This window comes from Cyprinodon variegatus, unplaced genomic scaffold (genome assembly GCF_000732505.1).
Source record: "Cyprinodon variegatus isolate N-32 unplaced genomic scaffold, C_variegatus-1.0 Scaffold412, whole genome shotgun sequence".
Classification (NCBI taxonomy): Eukaryota; Metazoa; Chordata; class Actinopteri; order Cyprinodontiformes; family Cyprinodontidae; genus Cyprinodon; species Cyprinodon variegatus.
In genome coordinates, this window is record NW_015150865.1 from 691733 (window position 1) to 708521 (window position 16789).

The following is a 16789-nucleotide window of genomic DNA, read 5'->3' on the forward strand; positions in this document are numbered from 1 at the left end:
TACAGATCTTACATATTTTATTTTTGCTTGCGCTTCACTAACCATAAATGTCACCAAAAGGTCACAGCTCACCTTTCTGATCATAAATAGCCCTCCAAAAATTAAAAGGGAACACGGAGGTAACACATCTTAGATCCCAATGAATGAAACATTCCAGCTAAAGAGCTTAATTCATTACAGATTGGAATCCATTGAGAAAAAAATAACTTCATAATGATCAGAAAGGTCTGGGTTTTGGATCATACTTTAAAAAAGGAACATACCAATTAAGGTCAATCAAAGTTCAGTGGAAATGAGGAGTCAAAAAGAAAACATCTGTTCAGAGCATCATTTTTATTCTGAGCAATCAAAATGTTCCTATTAATTCTTTCTTATTTCTTTTACTCTTTTATAAGGTGACCTTGACCGCATTTAAAAGCACAATTTAAAGAAACAACATTAGTAAAACGAGGCTCTGTAGTGTGTGTGACCTGTAGCACCTTCCTAAACTGCCTATTCGCTCCTGATGAAGCAGCAGATGTTCTCCTAAATAATGTCCTCCTTGAACTGAATTACATCATCAGTGAACTCCTGAAAAGGCTGTGATGCAGCATGGCATTAGTTCATGGAACGAGACAAGATGTCCCAGGTGTGCTCAACTGGAAATTAATCTGGGAAACGTATCAGATCAGTCCATAACAACAATGGCTTCATCATGGAGGAACTGCCGACACACCTCTGCCACATGAGGTCTAGCCTTGCATCATCATCTCTATGGTTCATGACAGTTTGCTGCCCATCTCTTGGTGCACTGGCCTGTCTCCTGGTATCTCCTTCATGCTCTGGATGCTGTTGACAGACAGCAAACCTTTTTGCAACAGCTGGCACTGATGTGCCATTTTGCATTACCTGTGAAACGCAGACAACATTATGCAACAGTTGCCAAAACATCAGCCAGAAAAGTTGTCAACAGAAGAAACCACTAATTACCTCTTATTTCCACCTGTAGTCTGTGGTCCATTTGCACAGCAGCAGCAGGTGGAACTAATTTGCCATTAGTTTTATTTCATCAGCTGGACCTGTAGATTATTACAGCCCTGTGACTGATTTGGGGTAAAATAGTACTTTTTATTTGGGTATTTTATGTTTGAGCAGTTTTCTTTAATATCTGGACATACATGGTGGTACAAATAATTTATGCTTGGTTAATCTAGCGCAAATGTTTCAAAACCCAATTACGGTTTTATACATGTCTGCAATCTCCACTTCCCTTTCTGTTCACAAGTTTCACACCTCAATGAAATGCAGAACTAAATGGGTTTAAAAAAGGAGGAACTTTGAAAGGTTGCTCTATATGTTCTAATTTGATTGAACATCAGATTGGGAAGAAACAAAAAAGAACAATAAAGAGAATGACAAATGTGCAAACATTTTAAAGTTGCTCAATATCTAACTCTTAATGTACAGATTTCAGACTTGCACAAACAGCAGCCAGATAAGGCCTAGAGCCAAAAATTACTCGAGGAAAGAAAAACCCGTGATTGCTTCAAGCCAGTGGGTGAGTCCTCTGCAGGTTTAACTTCCTGGATCAGGGAGTATATTAGAGGCCGTGTGTCTCTCTTCCTCACTCACTTCTCAGACTTGTAAACAGTCAGATTCAAAGTGTTGGAGAAAAGAAGACTGGCTAGCGCCTGTAGACCTTCTGCTTCAGGTAAGGCTCAGCGATGGCTCTATAATTTAATAATGGTGTTTTAACAATCATTGGTTTAACAATAATTAAACCATTTTAATATATTAAATCTCAAATAGTGTTTGTTGTTTTCTCATGCATTTAACTATTTGGTCAGATACTGTATGTACAGACCATGACCTAACTCAACTCTTTATAATAATGTCAGTTTGTGAAGTTCTTTTTCTGCACTGATTCCACCATCCTGTAACTGAAGTTTACAAAGAATGAGGGCTGGATCTTAATTCCTATCCTAATTTAATAGAAATGACTTTTAGACTTGCTTAACACTGGTCATGTGGTTTTGACCAGGGGAAACAGGCCACTCTTTCAGATATAAAAAAAAAAAAAAAATCCCAAACCTACTTAGAATATTACACAAAAATATATTCTTAAGAGGCACTTATATTTTTTGTCCATATTCTTTAATTAAACAACGTGTTTCATTTTAGTAAATATGTGAATGCATTACAGCAAATTGTCTGAGAATCTGAGTAATATTGGATTATATCCACCCCTCTTCTCTTGGCAAATTTACAGTATCTTGCAAAGAAATCCAACATTTTTTAATCTATCTAAAAAGGGTACTATTCTTTTGCAGTTAGTCCCTCTACTTCAATACAACTTTGTTTAATTCAATGCAGCTGTCAATGTTTAAAAGTCCATCACTAAAAGGCTTGCATTATGCCATGTTTTTTTTGTTTTGTTTTTTACAAAAACAGAAGTTTTTTTTTGCCATTTTTCCCTCCAAATGTTCACATAAATCCTGTGTGTTTCCCAGAACACATAATGGCTCTGTCCTTGTTGCTGGTTCTCCTGGCGGTTGTTTCTACTACCTTGAGCATGAACCCAGGAGTGACGGTCAGGCTGACCAATAAAGGCCTTCAATATGGTAATTTTTCCAGCTAAGGCTCCTTCTGTGGTAAGACTTCTGGCTTTGTTCTCATGCATTCAAACCTGTGCTTCTTTTTCCAGGTAAACAACTGGGCATGGACGCCCTGCAGGGGCAACTCAAATCTGTCCAGATCCCAGATTTTTCAGGCTCACAAAGAGTGTCTCCCATTGGTAAAGTCAAGTACAGTTTAACAAAGTAAGACACTGTATTAATCATAAAACACTCTAAATTAAGTGAAAAAACTGAAAGGCTAATTTTTCTTAAACCATCTACTCCAGCATACGGTTGGTGAATGTGGGGCTGCCGAAGTCTGCGGTGGATCTGGTGCCAGGGACGGGGGTGAAGTTGACTATCGGAGATGCCTTCATGAATCTGCATGGAAACTGGAGGGTCAAGTACCTCAGAATAATGTGAGTAAATATCCTCTCAAACTGAAATCCTGGCCATTTTCTATCACTGACCGCTGTGTGAATCTCCTCTCACAGTAAGGACAGCGGCTCTTTTGACGTGGGTGTCACTGGACTCTCAATCAGCACAACTGTCGCAGTGAAAAGTGACCAGACGGGTCGACCTGTGGTCAGCAGTACCAACTGTGTAGCCAATGTCGCCAGTGCCAAAGTCAAGTTCCATGGGGGAGCCAGGTAAAAGAAGAAGATCCATGAGGGAACTGGACTTCCACCATGTGCTGCAGAAGCCTAACATCTGTCATGGTTGTGTGTTTCAGCTGGCTTTACAATCTCTTCAGCAAGTTCATAAACAAGGCTCTTCGTAACGCTCTGCAGAAACAGGTGAGGGTAAACCAGTAATCTTACACTTAGTAACTCCCAATTTTAATAGTGATTTTTCTTTTTTTATGTTTCATATCATTTCCTTGTACTTCTCAGTCATCCTCTATTCTGCTTTGGTCCATCACATAAATCCCATTAAAAAGCATTGTAATTTGTGAACATAGTCTATGCCATGTGGTTATTATAATGATTAGTTAACTAATTTGATCAGGATAGGCTGCATTTACACCCAGGCCTTCTTGTTTTTCACCATAGTTTCACCCTTGTTACTAGCGAATGTTTATTTTTATCCTAAAAGTTTAACCCAGATGTTCCCACGTCCTTCTATTCTTAGCAGTAGCTTCCACATTAAATGCATGAGGTCTTTTTTGTCATGATTAGACATCAGTGTGAGGATTTCTGTGAGTAAAAACTAAGCAGTTCATTGGGTGTTACAACAAAGTCTGTGACCCGTCATATATTGTGACTGAAGCTCCTGGAGTCTGCTCCCCAGTCTATGCGTCTACAAACCCTAACTTCAAAGCATTCAGAACTAAACCTAAAGAAGTCTATGATGGAATACATGTAGGTCATAATATATAGAGGGTCACAGATTTTATTGTAACAGGAAACTGAAATGTGAAAAGCCAAACAGCCCACTAGGTTGCCAAAACTTGGATCCTTTTGTATTGCTCAAAAATAATATACCGAACCCATGGTAGTGTGGCAGTGCCTAACCACTATTGGCAATACAAGCAAAGAGATTCTCAATTAAAAGAAAAAGCTCACTGCAAGAGGGTGTCTTTTTTTCATCTTAAAACTTAGAAGTTTTCTCTTTCAGATATGAAATGTTATCAAACTAAGTATTTTATCAAATTGTGCAGTTTCAATGAATAAAAAGGTATCATTAATGTGATTCATCCTGATGAAATAACATGAAATAACAGTGTTAACAAGCTATTATTTCATCCTGATTAAATAATAGCTTGTGATAACATGCTTGGAAATTGCTGTATCCAATATTTCTACCAGGCAAACCTTGTATCTTTTTAAAACGGTTCTTATTTTGGTGACAACTAGAGCAGAAAATCACTCTTCCTCTTCTTTACTGTGCAGATCTGTCCTCTGGTCGATAAAACAGTGGCAGGTTTAAACCCTAAGCTGAAAACGCTCAATGGTAAAGCATCCTTTTTTTCATAACATTTAGTCTTTGTGTCACAGAGGGTTGGTGAGCATCTCTCTGTCTTATTGCAGTGCTGGCCAAGGTGGACAAATATGCAGAGATTGAATACTCCATGGTGTCATCTCCAGCTATTTCACAAGCTACTCTTGATCTGAACATGAAGGTAAAAAAAGCTGGCAATTTAAAACTTGTCTATATGGATTTTATTAGAATCTAACATCACTAGTGCTTTTCTTTTAAAGGGGGAGTTCTACAACATTGGGAAACACCAGGAGGCTCCTTTCACCCCTGCAGCTTATTCCCTCCCATCCGAGAACAACAACATGCTGTACATGGCCCTCTCTGCCTTCACTGCCAACTCTGCAGGTTTCGTCTACAACAAAGCTGGAGTCCTCAGCCTCTATGTCACAGATGACATGGTGAGCAACTACATGCTGTTTTATTGCTTTCAGGGTACCCTATATCCCACTGGAATGACAACATTCCTTTATCCGTTCCAAACAGGTCCCCAAAGGCTCACCCTTCCGACTCAACACAAAAACATTCGGGATCTTCATCCCAGAGGTGAGAGGAACTGCATGGATTTGAGCAACATAAACATCTCTAGCAGTCCCAGTATCATGGATCCGGTTTCTGTTTTCTCAGATTGCAAAGCAGTACCCAGGTTTAATGATGAAGCTGCTGGTGAGGGCAGAGCAAAATCCCACTGTCACTTTCCAGCCCAAAAATGCAACTGTTCAGGCCAACGCCATGGTGACGGCGTATGCCATCCAACCTAACGGGACACTGTCCCCTCTTTTTGTCCTAAACTTGGTATGCCACAGTGTGGATGAGATTGAAATTCACATTTTAGGTTGGGGGAGATTCAATCTTGAACATTTTTGATGCTTTGTTTATAGGAGAGCAGCGTGAGCGCAAACGTGTTTGTCAGAGAACTGAACGTTGCTGGACGTCTCACTCTGAACCAGTAAGTCACTAAAAAATAATGCAGTAATTTCTCCTTCAATTCCTGTGCGGATATTTAATCAGTTCAACCTTGCTCTCTTTGTACAGAATGAAATTGTCCCTGGGAACCAGTTATGTGGGACAGTTTGATGTAAGAGCTTTATCCTCCGAGTCACTGTAAAGACTGCATCACCTCATAATCAAACTAACCATGCTGCTGATTCACAGGTTGGCTCCCTTGACAGTGTGCTCAGAATGGTCCTCAAAGTGGTAGTGATACCCATAGTTAATGGTAAGTTAATCAGGATCCTTTAAAACAATTTAAAATTTTCTAAGGTGAAGGGGAAATTTCTGGAACAGTTTATTTGATACGCTAAAATGTCTCTAAAATCTTTGATCTACAGTGAAATCAAAAAACAAAATGACTGTCTGAGACTAATGCTTACCTGTTTTGCTTTTGGTAGCCTTCACATGCTTATCTTTGTTGGATCAATAGCCTCACACCTATGTTTGCATTTAAAATGTATTAACAAGGGCTCTTAGAAAAGGCTGGAGCTGTGTTTATAAGTATATTATTTATCTAGATGAGTATATTCATTACAAAAAAGTTGAAAAGTAATCCACTGGACTTTGTTTCCAAGTTTAAAGATGTCTTGTTGCCCATCCAAGAAACTTTTTTTTTAATTCAAAATGTCCGAATTAGCGTTGAGTTCGGAGCTTTATATAGTGGCCCAAAAACTTGTTTTGGCTATCATCTCAACCATCATCTCCATGCAGGGGACAAAACACCTTTCTGGAGCATTGACCAGTATCTGGTATTGCAGGCTATCAAAGACCTCAACGACTCCCATTTCCTAAAGGGCGGACCCGTTCTTCTGGGTCAATTTGCATGTTTTCTAAGCTAAAACAAGTGTTTGTTTGTTTTTTGAGGTTACTATATTAAGCTTCGAACTCAACGCTAATTCTGACATTTTGAATTGCAATTTTTTTTTTACTTTTTTGGAATGACTGACCTGGATGACTAAGAATCTTCTACAGCTAAATGAGTATAGCTTAGAATAAATTATGCAGCCTATATTAAACTGCTTTAGCAATTAAAATTAATTCAAAATAATTTCAATTGACAAATTGGTTACATTTTTACTGAATGATAATTTTCCTGTAATATATCCTGCATGTTAGAAGTTCTTTATTTTAAAAATATGTTTCTAAAAATGTTCAATAGCAACCATGCATACATTTTTTGGTGATTTTACTGTTAGTGCCATTGCAAATTTATCTTAATCTGTCAATAGAAAATCTGGCTTCTTTAATCAATATTAAATCAGTATTAGTGCCTTCAAATTTAGTTGGTATAAAGTTCTGTATTGAAACATCAGTGATTAATTTAACCTAAACTGATTCATTTTTATTTACAGTTCAACTTGGAAAGGGTTACCCACTCCCTGCACTCGGGAAGATGAACCTGGTGAACCCCCAGCTTCAAATCATGAAGGTTAGAGACGTGTTTTCTGTTCAGCTGTAGTAGGGATCATATATTTTACATGAAAATGTTTAAAAATTGATTTCTGATAGAAAAAATGTTATGCTTCTCTGTAGGACTACATGCTGATCGGGACCGACGTTCAGTTTACAGGTTGAACTGAAAACACCCCAACATGGAAAGAAAACAGCTGTTATTCCAAAGAGAAATATAAATTTTTTAATATCAGTTCAGATATTTATCATTTTTGTATTTGGTTGTTTTGTTTGTTTTTTTGGCTCCATGTAACTGTGGATGAGGCGCTTGTGTTACTGCTGTTCTCTAATAACAGTCGACTTTCTGCAGGGCAGAGTCCTATTCAGGAAAAATTCTTCCCTTCCAAAGCAGATCACAGCATTATTTTCAGCTGCTGACTTTAGCCAAATCCTATTTCAAATTTCCTGGCTTAGAGGAATGATGCTGTGAATGTGCTGATCTGAACAGTTCTCCTGCAGCCAGGAGAATTGCATTACAAAGTCAGAATAATCAATCAAATGCAACAGGGACAAAAATCAATCAACCACAGTTGAGTGTTATAAAGACACTATTATTTATAAAAACAGCATTTTAGTAACATAAATACAACTGGCTTTGACATTTAAAGACACAAAACTGAGCTTTTAATAGTGCTGCATAGCAGATGGTGTTTCTTAGTTCTGTTTTTGGCGTCGTGTAGCAGAATGTAGCATCGTTTGTTTCCATCACGGCAGTGCATCAGTGTTCTTTCTCAGGGAGCCATGACCAAGGGCCCGGCCCCTCAGGCTCTGGGAGCTGGCTGACAGGATCTACGAAAAAATGACAGACTGATTGTAGCAGAAACCAAGCTAGAGGCTTGTGAGATTATCAAGCAGTAGACATGTGATAAGTGCCAGAATAAAACTATTGTAGATTCAGCAAATGCTACCACTTTTTCTTCTTTTTACTGTAAATTTTAATAAAACAAACTCTAAAATCTCCAGTTCTAGTCAGAGGTCCTGTTAAATATTTAATAATGTCAAAGTTGTGACTAAAAGGAAATATGTAATTTTTGCAGAATCATTTTACTCATGTTTTTGTCAATGATCGATTCCTAATAAAACTTTGCTATCTTAACACGTTGAGATGTCTTATTGTGGGTGAACATGGACTAAACTAAAGTTTAGAAAACAAGCTTAAGAATTTAGGCTAGTTTTACAAGAGCCAAATCGAGACGACTACTTCTAGAGCATCACTACTACTGCAGTTATGGTTGGATGTTGAAGTGGACACTGTCATGAGGGGAAATTTGGTGAACAGGGTCATTGGCAGATGAAGCTTAAAAGAACGAGCATACAGATGTACCTCAAATTACTGGAAAGATTCAAGCTCTTTCTGATAGAGAGATGCTGCTGATGCTCATAGATCTGTTTTAATAGTTGAAACTTCTGGTTGTGGCCTCTTTTGGCAGAATAATGAATAGCGGGGGGAAAAAAACAGTTTGTTACTGTTTGTTTATGACGACAAACTAGTGCTGGATGGAAGTAGCACATATTTTAATCATTAAACATTTGAGATGTACAGGTTGTGAATTGCCTGGTCACTTTCTGAATACCAGCAGAGACCAGCCCTGTGTAAATGCAAGTTTCACAGGAACAGCACAATATTAAAATAGTAAACGAAGAAATGAGACCAAGAGACACAAACAGTAAATTACAGAACAGAGAAAAATATTGCAAGTTACGAAAAGTTGCAAACTGGTGCTGCATGATGGAAGTACTCCAGACCACTAGGGGGAGACAACCAACTCATATGGGACCTTACTAGTGCTGCAACTAAAGATTATTTTGCAATTAATCAATTAATAATCAGAGCAGATTAATGGATAAAAATTTTATTTTGGGTTTTTTCACAAAGTTGGTACAGTTTCTGCTCCAAGTGTGTTGCTCAGTCAGCTAAAGGTGTGTTTTACAGTCTCTACACTCCTGTTTAACAATTAATTGATTACTAAATTAGTTGACGATTATGTCAATAATAGATTAATCACGATTAATCCGATTAACTTGTTTCAGCCCTAGACCTGAACATTTTTAAAGGCATTAATGGATTGCTAAGACGGGTTAAGTATTTACAAAAAAAAAGATCCAAAGGAAAACTTAAAACTTCCCTCAGAGGTTTTCTAGTTATCGTCCAATGTCTGGCTCTGGTCTATAGATATCAGTTTATAGTAACGTCTATGTTCTGGTCCCATTTTATCATCAGCCATAATATAAGCATTGATTTAAAGAAAACAACTGATAAACTATGTATTTGAAGTCATGCACACATGATGGATCTAAAGAAAACTAGGTTAATAGAAAGAGTAGGCATGCAAAACACAGGTTAATACCGAGCAATGGGTTTATTGTTCCATTTAAAGCCTACAACTACAATACTATAGCGCATTGACACAATCCTGCCCAACCCTGCAGAATCGCTCTTCTCTGAGAACGCCCCCGGTAGAATAGGGTTCTTCCTTATCCAGTGGAAACCCGGCGTAATGAAATTGTTAACAAACTGTTGTTAAAGCATGAATTTCATTGATACATTTGTTGGCATTTTCAAATCTCTGATGATTCCAGAGCAGCTATCAGCAGCATTGATGCACTGATTGATGGGAACATGGCAGCTGCCATAACGAGATTAACTAGGGTCACAAGTATCCTGTTAGTTTCACATTGCGGGAAAAATACAGATATTGCAAGATTGGATAGTTATAACAGGCCTGGATGGTTCTGTTTTTTGTGACCACCAAGTCTGAGAAAATAAATAAATAAGATCCCAGTAAAGCAGAAGTATTCTACTGATTTTCACGCTCTATTAAGCAATTTAATAATTCCACAAAGTTCCTCAGCTGACACCAGATCCTAAATGTAAATCCGTCTGTGGAGAGATGGAAGCGGTGCCGGTGAGTTAGTCCAACAGGAATGTTTTCAGAGCTGAGTGACTCAGATTGTGCCAGGTTTGCGTTATCGAGCTGGAGTTGTGGAGTTGTAGGCTGTAAATGAAACAATGACCCATTTGGCCAATACCACCAGCTTCTTATGTACCTACACTTTAATTCCCTTCTTTTCCTTGGATATACCAGGGCAGAAGTTTTCAGTACTAACATTTACAATAGCTGCTAATTAATCATATCATCAGGATTTGTTTTTACATAAAAGTCCAGAAAACATGTGAACCAAAGTCTGTGCATGTAGTATTTTTTCTGGTAAACTGGGCCAGATTGCTTTTCACCGACTGACTTCCTGCCTGAATGACAGACAGTTGCTACTATCAAAGATCAGCATTCCCCGTCAGTCAGAGCGGTTCCATCGGGTGCGTTTCTGAGCCATACCATGCGCTCGATTTTCTGCCTTCAGAACCTTTCCAACCACAGGATGATTCACTTTAGATGAGGAGTTCAAGGAGGGAGAAAAGCTCTGATATCTCAGCATCACCTGAAATCCTTTTTCTTTTTTTTTTATGGTTTTCTACTTTTACCGATACTATATAAAACATATGGACTAACATGAACGTTACATTTACTTTATTCTTAAAAAAAAATAAAGTTTAGACTGTACTGCTGCAATATACTAATCAAATGTATTGGTTCTTCTTTTTTGTAAAATAGAGAAACAGTTGACAGTAAAAACTTAAGAGAAAAAATTAGATTTCTTGGATAACAAATTTTTAGAGCTTCTTATATAGATCTATAAGTTGAGCTACAAAGCTTAAATATTGTCTGGGTAATAAAAAAGCCATGGGGTTCTTCAAAAGGACTGAGACAAACATAAAATCGCACATTAGCAGGTATTGTCCAAGCAAAGTGGTTTAATATCCACATAAAGAAACGGAACAGTAGGCAACAGATTTTTATTCACTACCTTGAATTTCTATGTTGTTCACATCTGCTTTGTTTGCTCTATTCACAAACTGACCAGCAGATGGGTAAATGCAAAGGAAAAAAAAACGTTATGCACAAAAAACATGAAGACATCATAAGGAGAAATTTGAGCTAACATATTTACTCATTTACGTTGGGTTAGCCTATAAAGCCCATTTCAACTGTTTCAGAACAAGCTCCTCACAGGTATAACAATGAAACCCATCCTACCTTCACCAGCACATAGTCTCCAGGGCAGATTGGCGCAGTGATGGATGCAGAGGACTGAACGGCAACATCTTCTTTGGGGAAAATCACTTTCATGTTCCCATCAGTTCTCCCACACAGATCTACGGAAGATCTTTTACTTTCCTTTATAAAAATAGAGAGTGGAGTTAAGCGGCGTTGCCTGGTAACAGGTTAGTGTAACCCTTTACACCATATTAGATCATTTTATTCCTTCATGTCTAAAGGACATAATCAGGTTCACATTTCCCTATGGTTAAAGTCAGCAAACCTGAAGCAGTATTCCACTATCATTTGTAGACAGAAATGATGAACAAAAAGATGAAGAAACCTTATATCTTGGATATAATGGCACAGATTCACTTTTTTAGTTTTTTTTTTAAATGCACCACCTTCTTCGATCTGAACTGCAAGCCTACAAAAGACGTGGCTCTTGCCTAAACTAATGTGCCGGCAAACAAGAGCATTAACCAGAGAAGCAGACAAGAGGAAGATCTACACCTCAGGACGGAGAATCTGATCTGTGTTTTAAAAATCAGATATTATGTTAGAGAGGCTGAACTCACTCCCTCGACCAGCACCAGCTGCGTGCTGCCGACGATGGCAGCGTTGACCTTCGCAGCTTCCTCCCGGAAAACACAGATGCACTCCTCCAGCCTCCGCTGCTTCACCTGTGGCGCCACGTCGTCCTGTAGCCGATGGAAGGCGTGTGTCTTCTGCAAGGGATCAGACACACAAAAAAAGAAAGATAAAAAAGATTAATTACTAGAAAGCAAATGTATGATAGACGACCCTCCGTTGGTGTTATACGAGCTCACCTTCCGCATGCTGTAGGCAAATAGGAAGCCCACATTGTAGCCCACCTCTCTGATTAGGGAGAGAGTTTGCTGGTGGTCTTCTTCGGTTTCGCCACAGAAACCGGAGATGAAGTCGCTGCTGAGACTCACGTCTAAAATGTGAAGATAAAGTCACTGGTCAGTCACTGATTTCATGAAGCAAAAACCCCATAAACTGGGGTTTTCTTTTGTTCTTTTACACATCAACATATGACACTATGGTCCACATTAAGTGCTTTAGTTACTTAAATGTTTAAGAAAACAAACCTCTGCAAGAAATAAAAAAAAATTTATTTTTAAACTTTAATCTCCTCTAAAGGTTCGGCTTACTGTATGTCCAGTTGAAGCTGGATGCTTTTGCATTTAGATGAAGAAAGTGGCAGAACTGTTACCACACTGGGACAATCTGCAGTAAAGATTCCTTTATTCGTTTTGTGCAAGAGAAGAAACGCTGACGTCTCTGCCTTCTCATTGGCGGAGTCAGCGGTAAACAGGCGCACTGATCTATGCAGGATCGGCCTCCTGTGGCGAGCCAACTAAGCGGAAGGTGTCAGAAAAGATTATACAACTAAAACTGCAATGGGAACACTTTCTGCTGCTCCACTGCTGAGTCACATTTATGTTTAAACAGTTTAATGTCATTATGGGAATAACTTCAGATGTATTTGGATCCTTTAAAGATTTTTTGAAGTCCTGCTTCACCAACATTTTTCAGCTAACTGTGGATTTTCTCTTCACTACATGGGCTCATAATACTACAGAAATATATCAATACATCTACAACCTCTACTTGGAACCTGGATGGCTTTTTTATTTAAGGTTTACTTCCTTCATTTAATCATAATGACTCCACCCCCGTGCCTGACCACACTTGGCAGAAAGTGTAAATACCAAGCTGGAAATATACAAGAAGCTTATTAATGGCTACAAAAAGAAATATGGTCAGGATACAGCATGATGTAAGTTGGAATAAAAAATTAAAGCTTAAGTGTGTAATTTTCAGCGACATCTAATGTCCAGACTGCAGATCGCAGCAACATGAACATCTCCCCCCCACCGCTTCTCCCCCCCAACAGTACGGCGAGCGTTACGGGACAAAATGTCTTCCACGACGTCCGCATCACCTACCTTCTCAAGTGATGAGGTTTGTTTACATAGATAATTTTACAGATAGTATTTATTAGTATCTATAGTAATATTTAGTATCTATTGTTCAGTACCGTCTCAGTTCATCTCTCTCAACTTGCCGTAGTTACTTTCGAGCGTAATGGGCGATCTCGCAATCGCTAATTGGTTGGCTCTGCGCTGCCGTAGCGCAAAGATGTCTGCCTCCATGGCTGCGAGACCCGCTCCTATGTAATTATAAATAACGAATTCTAAGGCAACGAAAATATTAAGGTTAAGAGGCTGAGCTCGTAGATGATGATAAATAACATAGTTATGTATAATATATTACATTTCTGACTGTATATCCCTGTAATTATTACACACTGTAGCTTTAAGCATGAGGGTTTAATTGATGCGAGACCATCTCTCGTCAGCAACTTGCCTCTTATCCCAAAATGAAACAACCCTCCTCTGCAGGAGCAGCGGCGTCTCTCTCTCTCTCTGTTTAAAAAGTTTAACAAACAATTCTTCTGTTCTATGTAGGAATGTCCCAATACGATGTCAATATCAGGCAAAAAAAAAAAACTATATCTGATTGTAACGGCCTTCACCTAAGATCTCAGATATGGGCCTGATGATATAAACACAATGCTTCTGTCTAAAGTTTATTTTGGATAATAACAACTAAGTCAGCTGTTCTCATACTTATTGTTATTGACTATTGTTCTCTGAGTAAAATCACTTAATCAATCACCTAATATTCCACACTACAAAATAAGTATTAAAATAATGTATGATTTGTGTTTATATTAAATCGTGCCAATATTGTTCTCAAGGATGCAATAGAAGTATCCAATCAGAAATGTAAAAAAGTTGTATCCAGATGAAACTAAAACGTTTCCATTTGAGGAGTTCTAAGTAGAACATTTTAACAGACAACAAAATTTTTTTCAACTCAAATGCAAAACATTTATATGTTTTTTTTTTTACATATGTGGTACAAATACTGCTCTAAGGGGGCTGCTCTTCCATCTGAAAGCATGCTTTAGAGTCTCTTTACTCTAGTTCATGATTAAACGATTATTTCAATAATCGATTAAAGATGATTAATCCAATTCATTATTTTAGCCCTAATTCATTCAGATTCTTATTATATTAATGATAACATCATGCTTCATAATTTCAACCTCTAATTTATGTACTATATTCACTTGTTCATCTGCTTTTGTAACTCTAAAAGGCGTCAGACACTACTGCATCAGACCTGGGTGTGTACACCATTTTCCTTCCTCTGTCCTTGCAAAGTGTGGGTTTTAATCTCTATTTGTCTATTTCTACCTTGAATTAACTTTAATGGCTTGATCTAGAAAAAGGATCTGCCTGTTATCTTTGCCTGCAGGTTTTCTGATCAGGTCAAATGTCTTTCACTCTGTTGGCTTTTTTTGCGTAGGCGGAGCGATCTTAATGTTGGGGCACATCAACTCTAACCTTTGCATCCCACTCAAACATCCCCTAAACTGTAGAACAGTTGTAGTTATAAAAGTGGATCAGAAAGGCCGAAATTAATACAAAATTCATAATAATTTTATGTAAGGTTCTGTACATAGACTTCTAATGCTATTTCATTAGTGCTGTGCAGTGACGGTTGATAAATCGAAGTGGAACATGATTCTAGATGCTTACCTGGGATGATTCTCTTTATATTGTCCACCAGGTCCAGGTAGGCCTCCCTGGTGTAACTGAATAGGAGAGATAAAGAGTAATTCAAAATGATTCCTTCCCCACTCATTCTGAAAAGACAACAGTGACATCCTACCCGCGCCGCATGGCCTTTAGGACCTGGTTACTCCCACTCTGGGCTGGAAGATGGATTTGCTTACAGATGTTCTGGCGCTCTGCAATCAGCTGCAGAACCTGCAGGAACCCATAAACCAGAACTCAACTCCAGAGATTAAAAAACATCTTAACAGCAGAAACGGCTTTTCTATTATTTTCTTAACTCAAACACTATCATTTGTTTTATAATGGCAGGAAATTATCTGTATAACATGTACATCCAACTCCACCAGTTTACCTTAAGAAAAGGAAAGTGACTAGTGTGGCATACCTCATCAGGAAAATCCTTCGGATGAGGAGAAGTGAACCTGATTCTCATGTCGGGGTCGATGCGCGACACTTGGTCGAGCAGATCGGAAAAGCGCAGACCTCCCTGCTTGGTTCGGTAGACGGTGTCGAAGCCGCGGCTGAGCTTCGTCAGCTCTGGGCCACAGAACTGCTGCTCTGACGTGTCCCTGTAGCTGTTCACATTCTGACCGAGCAAAGTCACCTCCTTCACACCCTGACACACAAACATACACAATACAGATGCAACTGATGGTGACTTTTCCCTGAATGAAGACGATAATATACCTCCAAAAATTAAAGCATAAAACCAATTTCCTACAGCCGTGTTGCGGCTGCATCAGACACTTTTTTCAACTAAAACTCCTTAATAACCTGCTAATATGTAAACTTTCAAAACGAAAAAGCTGAAAAGAAAACAATCAAAAAAAATTTCCAGATTGCAGAGAGAGAATAAACTCTATTTGCATCAAGTTGATAGGAAAGCGAAAGGATCTCTGGAAATTACATCCCTGATTCTTTCACAGCGGTTACAGTCTATAGCATTTATAAAATCACTCCACGACTCAAGAAAATTTGATTTAGATTATCCATAAATAAAGCTAGTGTGAATTAAACTAGAGCATTATACGTCCACAATGAAGCCGCCTCACTAATATGTTTGACCATCTAAACCATTCCAGGCGGGGTGTGGTGAATTTTTTTTTCTTTTGCAACAAGGGGGAAAAAATTATTGTAATTCAACAATAAAATAACATTTACTACTGGCATAACTTTCCGTAAAAGGCCGGTGAAATATTCAGGGTTTCTACATCAGGGCCTGAGTTTAAATATTGTAGCTTGAAGTCGAAATGGCATCACTTCAAGCTGAGCAACTTTCACAAAAAATACTGAAAACATGGGTCGTTCTTTACCTGATCTGAGAGCATCTGTACTTCTTCAAGGATGGATCTGACAGGCCGGCTCCTCTCTCTGCCTCTTGTGAACGGAACGATGCAGTAGCTGCACATATTGTCACAGCCTCGCATGATGGAGCTGTTGGGGAAAAAAAAGAAAGCACAGATAAGAACCGAGCCAGATTGTTAGCTCTGATCAGAAGCGATGCTAGTTGGAGAAACGGCTTACACAAAAGCACTGTAGCCCTGAGCGCCATGCTGAACGGGCATGACGTCTGCATAGGTCTCCTCTAGAGACAGCAGCACGTTGCTCGCCTGTTGACCTCCATCAGCGATAGCTAAAAGTCGAGGAAGGTCCCGGTAAGCATCAGGGCCGGCGAGGACATCCACCAGCTTCTCCCGCTCCAGCAGCTCCATCTTCAGCCTCTCTGCCATGCAGCCTGGACAAACGGTTTACACCTGTTAGAATATTGATGTATCCTCTAACCGTGTCACGAATGTGGACATCGTCTTACCCAAGATGCCTATTTTCATCGGTGACTTGCTTTTGAGTCGTTTCTTCTTCATGGCTGTAAGCTGCTGGAGTCTGTTCCAAATTGTTTGTTCAGCCTTTTCTCTGTAGAACATAATTACTGCTGTTAATCTTACAATTTAGCCATATATATATATATATATATATATATATATATATATATATATATATA

The 16789-nt window shown here is 38.7% G+C and overlaps 2 protein-coding genes across 2 annotated transcripts in view; one reads left to right on the forward strand and one right to left on the reverse strand.

The window, feature by feature from the left end:
• Positions 1–1534: 1534 nt before the first annotated feature.
• On the forward strand, positions 1535–7599 carry LOC107093196 (bactericidal permeability-increasing protein-like). Its single transcript, XM_015388080.1, has 16 exons — positions 1535–1690; positions 2490–2600; positions 2684–2798; positions 2882–3013; positions 3089–3244; positions 3328–3391; positions 4487–4547; positions 4625–4716; positions 4796–4972; positions 5058–5117; positions 5199–5366; positions 5453–5520; positions 5607–5649; positions 5727–5790; positions 6917–6993; positions 7098–7599. The coding sequence occupies exons 2-16, from the start codon at positions 2498–2500 to the stop codon at positions 7137–7139; spliced, it is 1422 nt and encodes a 473-aa protein (XP_015243566.1). The 5' UTR covers positions 1535–1690; positions 2490–2497; the 3' UTR covers positions 7140–7599.
• Positions 7600–7665: 66 nt separating this feature from the next.
• cdk5rap1 (CDK5 regulatory subunit associated protein 1) overlaps positions 7666–16789 on the reverse strand; it is a 13302-nt gene continuing 4178 nt past the window's right edge. The window contains exons 4-13 of the mRNA XM_015388079.1: positions 16601–16701; positions 16315–16525; positions 16104–16224; positions 15176–15406; positions 14885–14982; positions 14752–14807; positions 11944–12074; positions 11692–11841; positions 11111–11251; positions 7666–7805 (exon numbers count right to left, since the gene is read on the reverse strand). Coding sequence (XP_015243565.1) covers positions 7722–7805; positions 11111–11251; positions 11692–11841; positions 11944–12074; positions 14752–14807; positions 14885–14982; positions 15176–15406; positions 16104–16224; positions 16315–16525; positions 16601–16701 — 1324 coding nt within the window. The 3' untranslated portion in view covers positions 7666–7721. The remainder of the gene's footprint in view (positions 7806–11110; positions 11252–11691; positions 11842–11943; positions 12075–14751; positions 14808–14884; positions 14983–15175; positions 15407–16103; positions 16225–16314; positions 16526–16600; positions 16702–16789) is intronic.